At 46.2% G+C, this 16,402-nt stretch overlaps 1 protein-coding gene across 3 annotated transcripts in view; it reads right to left on the bottom strand.

Annotated features, from left to right (window-relative positions):
• Positions 1–876: 876 nt before the first annotated feature.
• LOC135377951 (roundabout homolog 1-like) overlaps positions 877–16,402 on the bottom strand; it is a 366,826-nt gene continuing 351,300 nt past the window's right edge. For 2 of the 3 annotated variants that reach the window (XM_064610737.1, XM_064610735.1), the window contains exons 7-12: positions 15,149–15,445; positions 8,811–9,122; positions 5,546–5,677; positions 5,268–5,295; positions 1,666–1,742; positions 877–1,601 (exon numbers count right to left, since the gene is read on the bottom strand). In XM_064610737.1, the coding sequence (XP_064466807.1) occupies positions 1,453–1,601; positions 1,666–1,742; positions 5,268–5,295; positions 5,546–5,677; positions 8,811–9,122; positions 15,149–15,445 (995 nt within the window). In that variant the 3' untranslated portion in view covers positions 877–1,452. The remainder of the gene's footprint in view (positions 1,602–1,665; positions 1,743–5,267; positions 5,296–5,545; positions 5,678–8,810; positions 9,123–15,148; positions 15,446–16,402) is intronic. The other variant, XM_064610736.1, reaches the window with a different exon arrangement.

Here is a 16,402-nt window from a genome sequence, read left to right as displayed (position 1 = left end):
GATCAATGTCTATTTGGTTCCTCTGCGTTCTTTATTCAAAAAGGAACGCAGTGGAGGCGACCATCTGCGTCCCGCGGAGACGTGCAGCTGGTGAAGCCATCTTTTCGCTCTGCTTACTGGCAAAAGTCGTTAGGAACATTCCTTCCGTAGGCCCTGGTGATATCGCCTCTCGGTATGGAAAGGCAGCGCTCCATTAGGGGGCTCAGATATAGACAATGCAGAAAGGATAGACCTCTTTCTTTTTATACCGATATGACTTCTTTTGGGTCGATACGCGGAGAATCAAACGTAGCAAAAGCACTTTTTGAAATATCTGATACCCATCGGCTCAAATCCAAGATGCAACATAGATGCACCACGCAGGTCTGAGAGTCTGATGGTGATCGATTGCGGGTACAGTAGAATGGGAGACCTAATTTCAATTAAATATTGGCGTCAGAAAATTATGAAAAAAGAAAGGCTCTGTTTATGTCGTGCTAGCGATCTCGGCATCACACATCACATTGCGACACCTTCGACGTTGGCCGTCTCGTGCGTTGAGACTGCGTGAGTCGTTGAGAGCTGTTCACGTTCTCTTCACTCGGGCTTCTTGTTCCGCGCAAGAGCAATGTGGAATAGTTGAGCCTTATTGGAAAATTTGTCTCGCGGTTAAATATCTCCTATTTGTACAGTCATCTTCCATGCTAGTCTTTGAAAAATAACAGCCTGACCTTTTCAGTCTTAGCGTCCGTGAATTTTTCGAGGGGAAATGCTTACGTTGGCGCAGGAGACGATGGGTGCTATTGCGGTACACGTGAGGTGATGCGGCTCATGAGTCATGACGCAAGACATCTCCCGCAGTTCGGTATAACAAGTGGCGTAGAACGTATATTGATCGACTGTGTTTACATGGTTTCTCTTCTTTCTGGGGCACCAGAAAACGGGGTGGACCTATTTTGGAACAGATACCGTACTTGACGTCGACATTATATAGTATGCTCACTGAAAGGACTTTTATCTTACGCTATGTTACTGACGCCAGGATGTTGCATTTTGTAAATGCTGTACGTACTAACGTCTATATGACCGCTGAATAAATAATGCTACGTTAGCACTTTCAAGTGTAACAACTGGTAACAATAGCGAATGCTTCTCGATACGATTCGCTCTTTCTGCTGGAAGGGACTTTGTATTTGCGCCCAAATAGGTGCAGACAAACGTCGCTATATATAAGGACGCGTTCAAGATTTCATGGTATCACAGAACACGACGAATATCAGGTATCAGAAATATCAGGTACCCATCGTACAGTGTCACCTCTAGAAATAATAGCTCTCGGGATAGTCGCCTGTTGAACACACACCACGTTTTGCCGTGTTACCGGGTCGACCAAACGAATCGCTGTCCCCGTTAGTTTTCTCAAAGTGCATCCGTAGCATTGCTGAAATCGTCCAAGAAGCGGCAAGATGACCACTAAACAACGTCCCGAGAGAATGTCTGAAGGCGGATCCCGTTGTGGTGACCATGGTACGCTGGGACGATCGGGACTTCATTGACGCAATGTGCTGTACGGGGGCGGAGAACAGAGTTGTCGAGCACGAAGTCGCCCTGTTCCGGCAAACCTGCGATAGAGGAAAGGAATCACTATCGTGAGGGGACCACATTCCATTGCGTCATTTTTCTCACCGCCGAGGCCCATAACTTCTTCACTCCCTGAATAGCCTTCCGTCTTCCCCGTGCGGTCAATGGTGGCGAGACAGCTGCTGGAATTGCACACGACTTTATACACATCTTGCGTAAGTGCGCAATATTAAGAGACACCATATTCTCAGATTCCAGACTGGAACATTTATGATTGAACATTAAACATTTTTGAGTCGATTTATATAAGCACTGTTTCGTCGTCTTTAATAAAAATAGGTACTGATCAGAGGTGGGGAAATGACTTATATTTTGTAATGCATTACATTACTCATTACTTTTTTGTGGAAAGTAATGCATTACTAATACCATTACTTTCATCAAGTAGTGTCATTACTCTGGCATTACATTCTCATAGAAGTATATAATAAAGCCTTGCATTATAGGGATCAATAACCCGAATCGGTGCAAGTGAATTTGTGCAGATGTGTGTAAAGTATATAGGGTGTTCATTTTTATCCGTTACAGATTTTTAACTAAGAAGCTATGAAAGCTACACAGATGCCGTTTTTGCTGGTGGGTTCTACGGGGGGGGGGGAGATATACGTTTATATCGGAAAGGTCAGCCTGACCGAAGCTCGGCTTGCTATTCCTAAAACAAAAATATGATGAAGCAAAACCAAATATAAGATGACGGCCAGGCGGACATCCTTTCGAAGAGAGTACGAAGAGAGAATTTCGTGCAAAAGCGAGGTGGCAGAATGGGAGACAATTCACGTTGAAAGCCATTCTATAAAAATTCTGTAACGAGCGCGTAAATTTCGCAATGCAAATGGGCCGAAACCAAAACAGCGCGCCTCAGGAGCGCATGACCTTCGCCGACGGAGGCTTGTCTGGGCGGCAAAGCGGTTAATCTTGCCAGGAGATAAGCGCGCACTCCAATCATCTCCATTGCTCCAAAGCACGTGGCCCTCTGACGTGGAATGCGCGCTGTCCTCCCTGCACTCCCGATCGGCGCGGTTTCGGTTCATTTGAGTATCGAAATTTGGCGACAGTTATTTGGACGCACGTGCCCGTTTTAGTATGTTTCAAAAATGGGATGGCTTTCAACGAGGATTGTCTCCCATTCTGCTATATCGATTTTGCTCGGAATCCCCTAATTAAAGAGTTGATTAATAAATTTTAGGTAATTAGTCATTAAGTAGTTACATGCTCTCTTCGAGAGGATGTCCCGCCTAGCCGTTTTACACAATTGCAAAAACTACATCTATGCTGCTGTCATAGCTTTTTCTAAAGAATCTGTTACGTATAAAAATGAACACCCTGTACATAAGATTTATTGCAGCGCAGAAGTAGTTGATGCTCAGTACAAGACAGCCAATCACTTGTTACGATGTTTTAGCGATGTTAGCGATGTTTTCACGCAGAAGGCTTAAAACTTATTGATCTCCACGGATGTGAGTGACTTGTGATGAAAGCTGTATGTCACGAAGCCAAGTCTACGAGTGGTGCAACGGTAGACTCTAAAGTCCAAAACAGGCGTCACGTGCCCTGAAGATGCTCCCGCGCCGTCCTGGCCGTATATTGCTAACGTCGTGAATCCCGACAAATGCCAAGCCTCTCAGCACCTGGATGCGGGAGAATCAATGTGTTACTGTCGATGTGCTGATCCGTGACTCGCCTTCACTGCTGCAACGACAGTAACGTATCGATTCTCCCGTACCAGGTCCTCAACGGATTGAACAGTGTCATGCTGTATTTACGTCGCTAGCCAGGCCAGGCCGCATCTTCAAGCCAAATGGCGCCGTTTTTACCACGAAGAGCAATTGGGCTAGTTGGTGCGAATGCTGTTTTTAAATTTTACTACCTACTTATACACTTGGCTTCGTGACATACAGGTCTCATTACAAATGACTAACATGCGTCCCTAAATCTCAATGAGGTTTAAGCATTCTGCGTGCAAAAATTGCACCATGCATGTAGTTCGACTTTGACGCAACGCTCAATTGTACCTGCCATATTTGACGCCCAAAGCGCAAATGGCCTTCTCAGCGGCGGATGCCGAACTAGCTACCACTGTACTCACTATAGATGACGGCAGCGTTCACACGGACCAACTTTCTGCGCCAACTCGAATCAACGTCTTACGACCAACTTGGAGTCGGTGCCGTCTTCGTGTTCTCACATACCAACTCGGCAGCTCCCACCTCAAACAACCTTACGCCTGCTTATTTCGCCGAGAGAGCAACATTCTCCTAAAAATGCCTATTGATATGTTTGTGTGGCGTTAGTTCTTAACAAAGAAAACTTTTTTTCTCTGCTTCGCCTACACAATTCTTAACCAATGCAATTTATTAATATAACGGGTTACGGCACGAACGAAATCGCACCGCCATCGGGAGTGGACTTCCTGCAGTTTGGTCTATGTGATCCGGTCACGTGACAATGCTCCTCTCTCTGATTGGTCGATGCACGACCAACCTGACGTTTTCGAGCGTGCTGGCTATGTCACGTCGAGACTGGGAGGTACCGGGTTTGAATCCCGATGCCCACTGTGCTGTCTGGGGTTTTTCCTAGGTTTTCCTCACACGCTTTCGGACATTTTTTGTTTTGATTCCGTGTTAGCGCCGCGAAACAACTGTCTTTCAGACATATGTCGGCACAGTTCCCTTAGAAGTCTGCCCAGGACGCACATTCCCCCCAGGGCGGTAGTCGTGAATGTGCCCACCTCTGTGAGGCCGACAACGGCGAGCCCTTTCACCACCACCACCACCACCACCACCACCTTTCGATCGGCACAGTTCCCTGTGAAGTCGGCCCAGGACGCACGATCGCCCCCCGCGATAGTCGGGACGTTGCCCGCCTAAGCATGGCCGACTGCGGCAAGCAGTTCCACCACCACCTTTCGGGCGACCGATTCCTACCAACTCGAGTTGGTCATGGTTGGTGGTGTCTGCCAATTGCCACCAACTCCGAAGTTGGTCCGCGTGTTGGTGCAGACAGTTGGCCCGTGTGAACGTTACCTGAGAACTATGCACGCCAATTGCTTCGTAGTAAATTTATAGCAATTTTCTGACTGTGAATGAAACAGTCTCAGAAAGACTCAGTCAAGAAAGACTCAAACAGTCAGGCACAGTCAGTTCTTGTGCCTTGTAATAAAAAAAGAAAAAGAAAGAAAAAAGAAAGTGGCTGAAGCTTGTGGGAAAATAGACAACCAGTAATACGTGCAACAACATCAACTTAATATATATATATAGGGTGAGGTAAAAGGATTATAAAACGGCCACGAAGTTTTACAGCAGTTCAAAAAAAGACGCGGAAACAGATTTTAGCGAAGTTAGAAACACTAGTTTATTACATAGGGAGACGTTAAAAAGTAAAATGGGCAAGGGGTCGACGTTTCGACAGACGTCATGTACCAAACCTATTTAAGTAATGTGTAACCAGCTACGCATCTTTTGTCCTGACGAAGACAGTGCCACTGTCGAAACGTCGACCCCTTGCCCATTTTACTTTTTAACGTCTCCCTATGTAATAAATTAGTGTTTGTAACTTCCCTAAAATCTGTTTCCGCGTCTTTTTTTTGAACTTATATATATATATATATACATCCCATACAGGTATAGAGAAGTGGTAGGTGTACTTACTGCCTTTCATGTTGACTAGCCGCCTTTCCTGAAAATCGATAAAATAATCATGAATTCACGAAACATTTTAGTTTATCGATGAACAAAGCATCAAAAGGCAAGCAAGCCGGTGTAACGATGTTGATGGTATCACTTCCTTGAGCTTGAGGTGGTGGTATTGACAGGAGCACAAAACACAAGCTGTGGCTTTTTTATTATCGTTTTGTTCACTATGACTGCGTACTACAACGGTCCATACAAGGAGGAGGAGCAACGAAACAATTGAAGACTCGACTAACCTCTTCGTGCACGGCTTCTTTTCCACCGCCGGAGCACCAGTATCATTATGATGGTGACAATAAACAGCATGATAAGAAGTACGACGAGAACTGTAGAATACACGCCCAGACCAAGCACAGCCCATCCGGGTTCTGAAATGAGTATGTCACTCTCAATAAGGGGACAACGTACCCGATGATACGTAATGGCACTGGGGCAGCGCCCAGCCGGCTGTCCGGCATCAGCCCCATCCCATCATCGTCTCTTTATGCATGTATGTGTGTATGCGTGTGTATGCGCATGGTGCGCGCGCGCGCGCGCGAGAGAGAGAGAGAGAGAGAGAGAGAGAGACGTAGTTTGCGAATGCGGCATTAAATCAGACTCAGACCAGATTTGGGCAGGACAGGTGTTGTTGATTCCCATCATTGTGTTCAACGGAGGTTATGTTGTACCCAGTGATTGGAAGCGTTATTTCCCTTGTTTAGATCCAAACGGAAAGGTTCGGTTTGGGTGCAGCTCGATCAGAGGAAAAATAGAGTATTTTAGTAGACCGCCGCTAACGTCAACGTAAGGGTATCGTACCTACTGGAACCAACCGCAGCTGACTCCGAATCTTATTCGTTGATTGGGTGTAGTATAGGTATGGTACTTCGAAAGCCAACGTTATCGACGGCTTACTAAAACACTCTGAGGCCGAACTGACACGAACGTTTTTCCCGTCCGTGTGTTATCCGTTCTTCCAGCGTACGGGCCCTTTAAAGTCTACTGACATGTTCACACAGTTGTTTTTCTACGGATCGTATGTTCGTCCCGAGAAACTCGCCGCATGACCCCTTACCGAGGAAAAGGCATGTTGATGGGCGGGTGCAAACTGAGTGTAAACGAACTCTTGTTCGCACGAATGTGACTGTGTTCACGTCTGTTTTCACGGACTTCAAGTTAGTTTAGTGCAGTGTGTTAGTAAAAAAAATAGATAACAGACGTTCATTCACTGCCTACGTACTTACATTAAACTACTTGCCCTTATTTTTGTTTTTTCTTTGGCTATGGAGTCACCACGTTAGGTTGTTACCTAGAGACACAGGGTTACCTAAAATCTTCATGCTCTTGACATGCTGAATGGTCCGCGTCTTATGGGCATCAAACGCGGCTTGCCCACATTTCAAATGGTTCAGAGCGTGAGTGGGCTGTCCCCAAGAGTTACTATACGCTACAAGCGACAAAACTTTTAGACACCATGCATTTGAAGGAATTTCTTGAAGCGCGTCGTAATAGAATACTGCTGGTACTAGACGTTTTGTTACTGGCTTTCCATAAAACCCCAATCAGCTTAAAGCTCGCGATAACTTTAAAAGTAACTGATCGAACCTCTGCATGCAAAAAAGGGGATAGGACTAGTTCAATATGTTTGTTGCAGTGGCATCTTAAATACCAGCATGTACTTGCCAAAGCAAATTCAGGACCGTATTGCAATTTATTGACCCGCTACACGAGGGTAAGAAACGGGAAATGCACGTGTATCAATGCCACGAACACTTATATCAGGCCCCTTTTCTACATGCTCATAGAACTCGTGTCGCTTTCAGTTGGTTACAATGCGTATATGGACTACGACTTCCACTGGTGAGACATGTTCTTCTTTATCACATCATTGTGTTAGCAAGGCTACTGGCCACGGTGCTACTGGCCTTGCAATCAGGAAAAAGAAAAACTCGTACAGTCATGTCTCGTACAGTCACACTCGTACGTCATATTATGATGGTCGTCTGGGAGATTGCTTTCATTAGCGCTCATTTAGCAGCACAATAAGCCAGGTGACTTCATCCTACCTATAGCATCGCGACTGTTGAACCACCAAGGTTCGACTCGTGGAAATTGTTTTTTTTTTTTCTCTTTACCTCAGAAGCCTGTGCATGTGGTATTATATAAAAAAAGCAAAGAAAAAAGAAGAGGAACAAAAACACAGAAAAAAAAAGGGGGGATAAGTCACGCTCCTACATTTTTTTCGTTTTCTGTGAAGCCGCCCAACCCTAAAACGATGCTAACAAAAAACGCACGTAGAGTAGATACGTACATGTATGCTACACATTCTTCATTGGTGCTGCTAGAGGCGTACAAGGTGCAATCGCTTTATCAAACGTTCGCTGGAAGTTTTCTCGGTTTCGAGTTTTCGTTCTTATCCCCTTATTAATATAAATATTCGGTTATCGTAACTTCTAACACTAAAGAATTAAGTTAGTCATAATATAACCATACATTGACTCAGAGGCTCCGCAAATCTACGTAATATTGTTAGGCAGAAACGGCGCGCAGAAAGCCCGCGAGCGAAGCTGATCAAGGAGACGAATATGATGATGATGATGATGGTTGCATCTCAGTGGATGAGACACTTTGCGAGGATGAACTCGTTTATGTCTCACAATATAAATAAGAGTTTTGCATGCCGAGGTGTGAGTGTACGTTTCTTCATTGCCAAAGTGACAAAGCTGAAAATGAGCTTTTCTTTCTTTTTGCAATAAAAAGTGGCCAGAGCTTGAGAATGCCCACTGCTTGAAATCAGAACTGTGCACAGAAGAATATCACGTTAATGCTATTTCACACTGGTATACCATTCAGCATAGGCGGAGAGTTTTCAATCTGCCGGAGGGGGCCGGGGCACAGGGGCGGGGGGGGGGGGGGGGTCACTCCTTTCATGCACAGAGGTCGGGCAGGGTGTCTGGAATTCCGTGTTGCGACGTTGTGAGGCGAATTTTTACAGGGCCTCCCCCCCCCCCCCCTGGGAAACTTCCGGGGGGGGGGGGGGTCAGGCCCCCAAGCCCCCCGCAGTCGGCGCCTATGCCATTCAGTATAAGGCAGGTACATGAATCGGGTACTGATTGACAGCTCACGGCTGGGCAATCCGGAAAAGTGTTTCTCTTCAGGGTCAGGTCTGTCGATATCTCCTGATGTGTTCCATTGTCTGGTGCGTGTATCGGCAGCGTACGTTCGTTTCGTTCAACATCACGAGCCACATCGCAAAAATAAACTCGAATTATATTATTTCCAGACAACACTTCGAAAGAAAGTTCTGCAAGGCTTCATGTAAACGGGACACATTAATCGAACAAAGATATCGAATGGGATACGTGAGCGTCTTCATGTGATGCACCTGACACAGACTTCATGCTGGTGAACCTTTGAGTACTTCACACTTTAGGGATATGCCAACAGCGTGCATTAACAACAGCACATCCTGGATGCGCGCGATACTCTCAACGCATGAAAACAATGTCCTCCAACCATTACCTGTATCTAAGAGAGCCTCCGGTGATGCGAGCGTGCTGGCGTACATCTTGACTGCATTGCTTTCTCCGATCCGGTTGACTCCGTAAAGAACAATGAAGTACTCGGTACCAGGCGTCAGATGGCGTACGCTGAACGCCGGCATGGTCGAGCTGGCGTTAAGCACGCGAGCAGTCTGCTGAAAACTGTACAGCTCCAGCACGTAGGTCGTGTTCATAGCATCATGCACGCCATCCGTCTCACTTCCGCACAAAACGACGAACGACGTCTCCGTCAGGTTGGTGACCCTACAGTTCCGTAGTGGCTCTGGTGGCCCTATAGGAAGAGCGAAAAGTTTCAACAACATTTCGCAGGACGTTACTGAACTGATGTCAACAACAACAACAAATAAATCGTGACTATGACCTGGGGTGATTCACCACTGGAGAGCAAGAACTGATGTCGTATACGCTTCATTGTGCTTGAAAGCTTGTGAGCTCGTCATACGGTCCTACTGTACGACGCTACACAACGATCGCAAATTAGATTTCAACATAAAATTGAAAAATTAACGGAAAGTGAACAAATTAGGTAATTTATTTAAATAAAATTAATTTGCTATTCGTGGCTTTACGTCGCGAGACAACTATTTAAATTGCTCTTTGCACAAATGGGTCTACATGGAAAAGCATAGGAATGGTCATGAGCGTCCTGTGTGTGTTCGCTGCCTTGAAGGCCATTTTGTCGATTTATCCCGGTGCGGCTGCACTACAAGAGGTCAGGGCACTGCAAGCTGCAGAAAAGTTGATTCCCTTCAGTCATTGACCAGCTTTATAAGCGGGCTACTGTTCTTCAACGGAGTGCAATTAAGGGGGCTACGATCTAAGTTAGCGGGCCTCAAATTGTTTCTACTCAAACATCCGATTCCTTTTTTGACCATCAGTGAAGCATATGTGCAACCTGACTTCCGCGCAATCCCAGCCCAGCGCATCAGCTACGAGCTCTTCAAGCCTTCATCACCTTTTTAGCAGCAACAGGGCTCCCGCGTGAACTCTGAACGTTCATCATCATTCACCATCTTCTCCCCCCTCAAGCATTGGATAGGGTGCCGCTTCAGCGGCGAAACATCCCACTACATCGTCAAGGGACAACAACAACAGTGTTGTTGTTGTCCTGTGAATCGTAAAATGTAGTTAATTGTTTATTCGTAAAGTAATAGTGCGCCAATTGCCTGCACACGTCACTACTTTATCGCTGTATTAAAAAATGGACGGCTGATGCACGCGGCTATTTGATGGCTGCACATCAGATACCTCAGTCGTCTATTTTTCGTAGCAAACCATTATTCAGTATGTGAAGGAGTACCCAGTTGTATTTGTAAACAACTGGGCGCATCTGCGCATGCGCATAGAGCAGACATCGCTGGTGGGAAAAAGGGAATAGTAAACCGCATGGTGTATAGGCGTATTTGGCCTTTCTGTCCCGCGTAACACGTCCAATACCTACACCACTTTGCAGCATGCCTTTAATAACGACCTAAAACACTCAGTGACTCGATTAGCGTGCGAATTTTGCCCACCAAACAGGACAGCAGCGCCGCCGCATCGCTATGATGCCACGCAGTGAAGTGAGTCTATACCTAATACCACAATTCCTAATCACTACAAGATCAACTTGTGCGCTAGTTATCCCAAACAATGACGCGATCAATATCACAATAAATAACCGTGTCAGCAAACGCAGGCCTCCGTGAGGGTGCAAAGGGTGGCAACGAGCCGCGATCTGTCGTGCCCGGAATAGGAAAGGGCAAATCGACGTGATCAGTGAAACAATACCTCCGCCAGCTGTTGATGTCGTTTTGATGCTGCTTACAATTTATTTGTCCTTTCTGCATCGTTCAAACCGGCTTCTCGAGGGACAGCCGCGTAAAATACCGCGCCTTGTCTCCACGCTTCGATCTCGTTTTGTTAATGTAGACTGCCAAGAGATGCCCGCTTCACTGAACTCGCCGCTAACGCGCCCAAAACGCTGTGGGCTCAGCTTCCGATAGCTAAGGTATGGTGAGCTAACCACTATCGCCCATAACCACTTTCGCGACTGTCGATTTCCTTTGTCGCTCACTACAGAGCGCAACCAACGCACAAATAATGTTACTATGCCTGCTTCGTCCCCTGTGGTCACGAGCATGTTTCCATCCAAGCCCACTTTGGGTCCAAACGTTCGTGCAAGATGGTTTCCACAGACCCAGTAGTAATCAGGGGCGGATATGGGGGGGGGGGGTGTCAGGATGTCCTGACTCCCCTGAATTTCTGTCGTTATACATAGAGTTTCAATTGGCCGTGGTAGTGTAATATCATGCTGTCCAAGGCAGGACCCCCCTCAGGAATATACTGGATCAGCCTCAGGGCCTCAGGTACTAATACCCAGTTATGTAGCAATCTGATGATCGATTTTCACACGCGCCTATTATGCGTATAATTTATTCCACTTTGCAGTGCACTTCGTCAGTGACAACTTAAAACTCGACAACCTGTTGGTGGGTCATCTTCCAACAGCTCTTTATCGCTCTAAAACAATATTCCCCATCAGTCGCATAAACAGGTGAAATTTCCCTACACGAATTTTTTATGCGTTCATTAATACTGGTCGGTGCTGTTCACGAGAACCTAGTGATGCTTGATGCTGTTCGTTACCGCCTTGCGAAGTTTAAACGAGAATGGAAGTGAGATTTAACCAGAGTTCAAGGTAACTCGTTACTGTAACTAAGTTCCTTTTTTTGGTAACTTGTAACTTAACTCGGTACTTTTGCGCCGGGGTAACTTTCAGAGGAACTCGTTTCTTTTTCAGGTAACTTTGCCAAAGTAAGTTAAGTTAAGTTCCAAGTTACTTTTAATTCGCTTTTCCCTCACGTCCACATATTTTCTTGGTTTCCCTCCGGTTCCTTCATGGCATTTCTTTCTTTTTCTTTTTTTTTTGTTTTTGCCATAAAACGTGACATCCAATCAATGACAGTATTTTATTCAGGAAGCAAGAACAGCTGCCATGGAAATGAAGCTGAAGCATTCTACGCCCAGAAGGAGTAAGATGCATAACGTTCGAATAGTCTTCTACCAGAGAAACGTCATCAAGACGTTGGTAGACAGACTGAAACCGAAACAAATCGGAAGGAGAGTGCTGGGTTCCACAAACGGGCAATTGTTCGCTACGTCCTATTGAAAGAAAAGTAGGACCGAAGGACGCGTCCCTTTCAGGGTGCGAGGCCAAATACGGCAAGGGGTTTTCGACATCACCACCACCACCATCACCCTTTCAGGGACTATCGTAGTCCCCTCAAGACCGTGGCTTTCTGGCGCGACCTTGTTCACCTCTAGCTACGAGCGTACACTCTTAAAAATGAACTTCACCGTATAGCACGCTCCTAGCCAACCATGATCTCGAATGATATTGTTATCTGCCCCGATTTGTTGAAAACGGGAGGCGTACGCATTTTTTGTGACTATTATGAACAGCACAAGTGTCACAAAAATGGTGAAGCTCACTTTTTAAGAGTGTAGTTCAACTCTACCAAATTTGTGGAGCTGTCGAACACTATGAGGTCATTTGTGTACAAACAGGGAGAGGTCTAATGTTTGACATAAAGGGAAACGACCTAAGCGTGTTACACTCCTCCGCAGGCAACTCAAGGTCTAACTCAACTGCTCACGCGCGCTGCACCTGCGTAATGCTATTTTGTGTCCGAAGTAACTTGGAAGTAACTCGTTCTTTTTTTTAAGTAACTCAGTAAATGCGAGTTACATTTCAGGATGAAGAACTTCGTTATTAACTCAGTTACATTTTTCACACGGTAACTTAACTCGTAACGAGTTCTTTCTTACGGGTAACTTCTCAATCTATGGATTTAACACACCCCAAAATCCTGCTTCATTCATCAAGCTGTCCATCAGGAGCCACCACGCGCAATATTTTCGGCGTGCCGTGTAATGTCACTGCGCAATCAAGTTTACGAAATTGCACGCACGGGGAAAGTAGCTATCGGCCCAGCCCGATCTCTTCCGCGTAACGACACATGCTTACTGCATCACATTGTCCTACCAGCGCCGGGCTAGTTCACCGGGACTGCGAACGTCACGAAATGAGGTCGTCTTCCCTCGTTCACTTATGTGCACTTTGAAGGAGTGGAACGTTTCTAGGGATGTGCAGACCAAAGGTACCTCGCGTGCGCTACGGGACAGCTGCGCTCACCGGTCCTTCAGAAGAGCTCATTGTATTTGTTGCACATTACGCCGCAGTTAAAACAGAAAAGTTTCTGAAGGTGCGTTTCGCTGCTCATTTAAAGTCGTGCGACGAAATCAGAATGAGATGAGACTGCTACGTGAGACGTATTCATAACATGTAAGGATGACGCATTACGTATGAAACATTGCAATACCCTCAGAGTATTGCATCATACTTAGGCTTGGCCCCTCGTACCTCATTATTCATCTGTCTTCCAGTTTCGTCACTGCTTTGGAATGACTTTCTTTCTCACAGGCCTCAGTTTCTTTTATTGTCTGTAAAACCGATGGTATCGATTGTAGTATCGATAGTATTTTCATCTTTTGTGCGCCGACATCGACCGAAAGAAGGCCAATGTACTTTTTGGGGGTATGAGACGAGAGAGCTGCTCGGAGCATCACGGTTTTCCCCTATTTTCCTCCCGAGTAACCGAATGGATATTTGCCGTCTTGAGACTGAATGCAGTCATCTGTCAGGTTGATGGATAAATCCCTGGGCGACCTCACCTCACCGCTTCTTTTGTCTTCCGACGGCCACTAAGTTCAAGACGGAAGCGATTGAAGAAGTTGCTTGAGGGCAACTTGCCAGCAAAAAAAGCAAGCGCCCGATAAACGTTTATGATTCATAACGCTTTTACAAAAATGACGGGAGGCGCTTTAGAAACGGGCCCTGTTCATGTATCATTGTTCAATGAGTGTCTGTGTTTTCCTATCCCTTCATTTTCCCACTAAATTGTGTAAAGCCAAAGGGACAGATAGCTTGTTGTCGGGCTGTTCCTGTATTCGGACGCGATTATATCCTACGCCAGCGGCAATGCTGCAATGGCGACCCGTTAAAGTCGTCTTTACTGCCGTCCGAGCGTATAGAGAATGGCTTCGCGTGTATGAAAAAGAAAAAAAAAGTGTGTGTGAGAGAGAGAGAGAGCACTGTGACGAAAACGCTGTCTAGGGAACGACTTCTGCATCCTGCTCCTGAAACCGTCCGCAGGGTCTCCCACAGAAGCATACAGTCACTCGGTTGAAAGCGCCATCAATAGGGAGCTTTAGAAAACGTAGAAGTTTCACGATAACGCTTCCGATAACATGATAAGCCAATCGTCTGATTCTGTTGGAGTGGCTGACATCACGTTGCTGATATCTGATTGACTGACAGCGATACGGAGTCGGAATCGGAGGGCGCTTACGATTTCCTAAAACTCTCTAATGCTACAGGTCGCCAGACATTAGGAAAAATCGTCTAGGTCAATAGACTCATTCCGGCCAAAAAGCATTACCACCAGCTGTCTTGCGTAAAATAGTGCAGCGTTTACTACTAGACAGGGCGCAGTGAATCCTCGAGACAAGGCGTCTGCCTTCTCAAGCAACGACAGGGGTTGGGATAACTTACATGGGCTTTGATTGAAACAAATGCCTGTGGTAGGGAGCCTTCGAAACATCGGCAGCTCCCGACTTGAGGGTTTTGCTTCAATCGCGCTTTTCGTGATTACATAGGCGTTGCATGCTAGACTGCGGAACGAAATCGATAGTCTGGTGCTATACCTCACGGAGTAACGGTGGACGACTCTTAGGAGGATACAGTGCACATCTCATCTACTCGCAAACGACTGTCTGGGTTCGATTCAATCTACGTATCAATGGGTACATGCTGCGCAGGGTGTCCCACTATCGGTTTCTCGTAGTCATCACATGCCCACATCGCCCTAGCACGACAAGGAGCGATACCCAAAGGAGCGCGCAGACTCCGGTGTGCTTCGGCTGTACCTTCTGGGGTTCCACGTATCGCGCTATGCTTGGCCTCCACTCACGTTTAGTTCGACAAATGCCGGCTATTATAGGTAGCAAGTGGTAGCGCCTCCCAGGAACACTATACCACGCGGCAGCACCTATTATATGCATCGGATTACATACTAACTAGTACATTGTTAATTGCGCACTGGAGATTGGTGGCTCCTGTGGACTACTGTAGACACGCAAAACGCCTTTTTGGCATCTTTAGGGTTGCATCATGTGGAGGGATGCATTTATGAAACCCGCAAATTTTTTAGGTACACTTAAACGTTTAGGAAATGGACTAAGTTCTTTACTCACGGGCTTGCACGACGTGGAAGACGCAAGGCTCCTTCTGGTAGCCGACACTGTTATTGGCCAAGCACAAGAGCGTGCCGAAGTCGGCGTCCAACATCGGCGCATAGTGCATGACGCTCATCAGCTTCGCATGTTCGGCGCTGTAGCCGGAGTAGATGGGTCTGCCTCCGCTGCTGTCTTTGAAGCTCCAGTGAAAGGTGACCCTCTCCGGATGGGCGACAGTCTCGCACACAATTTGCACTTCGTCGTTTCGGGAGCCCACGTACACCACTGGAGATTCGTGCTTGCACACTGGTGTGTCTAAAGGGAGATTCAATGAGAATAGGTGATGCATCCGCGTTAACTAATGATGTAGCATGTCTGTTGTGAAGCTAGCTTGTCTGTGTCATACCAAGTCTCGGAAAAATAACATAATACGATGAAATATAAAACTACTGCGCTGCACGTACACTGCTAACACAATAACTTTTATGTTACCACTGGGGAGCTATAACCCAACAGTTGCCATATATATTTTTACTTTAAGGCTTTGGGCTTGAGCATGGTGGTGAAATACCTCACGTCATTATCACGTATCAGTTGTCAAAATGACCTATTACAACTGTACACAAATTATATTTAAACGGCCACTACGGACTAAATTTCGTATCTGCAGAATCCTACCGAATTAATTTGTTTCACCCTGTATTCTCCCAAAACATTGTTTCTATGTGCGACGCGGAAGAATCATAACATTATTTTCTAGTTTTAAGAAGTATGGCATCATAGGGTGGTCAATCTGCCACACGTCTGGCAACCTCGCTCCTCGAAGATCGATTTCCGTCCCCTCACCACAGTTGCTGCCAGTCCTCCAACGTGGGGCGGAGAGCGGAGGTCGGAAAAGGGGCGCGCACTGTCGCTAGGAGACAGACCACAGAACTCGCGATGACGTCACCTATTCTTGGGGAATCCGAAACTATGGCGTTTTGCGGTTTCTGTCGAAACTTCGTGGAAAATGCGCCTTCATGCAATGAAAGCCGATAGCAATGACAGTGTCGCTTTTTCAATCACGTCTTTTTTTAGGTTAGTCCATCCTAAAAATAGTAAATCGCATTTCTTTGAAATACCCAACCTATCACGATCTGTCTACAACTACCCTTGACGTTTGTCCTAAAATGTAGGACAACGTATGGAGAATGGAGACTTCAGTATACACTTCTAACCTTGTTGAATAGCATCGATATTGATCTGTTGAAGTCCTCAAGAAAATCAGTTAAA

The sequence above is a fragment of the Ornithodoros turicata genome, chromosome 1, assembly GCF_037126465.1.
Source record: "Ornithodoros turicata isolate Travis chromosome 1, ASM3712646v1, whole genome shotgun sequence".
Lineage (NCBI taxonomy): Eukaryota > Metazoa > Arthropoda > Arachnida > Ixodida > Argasidae > Ornithodoros > Ornithodoros turicata.
This window is presented reverse-complemented; position numbering and strand designations above follow the sequence as displayed.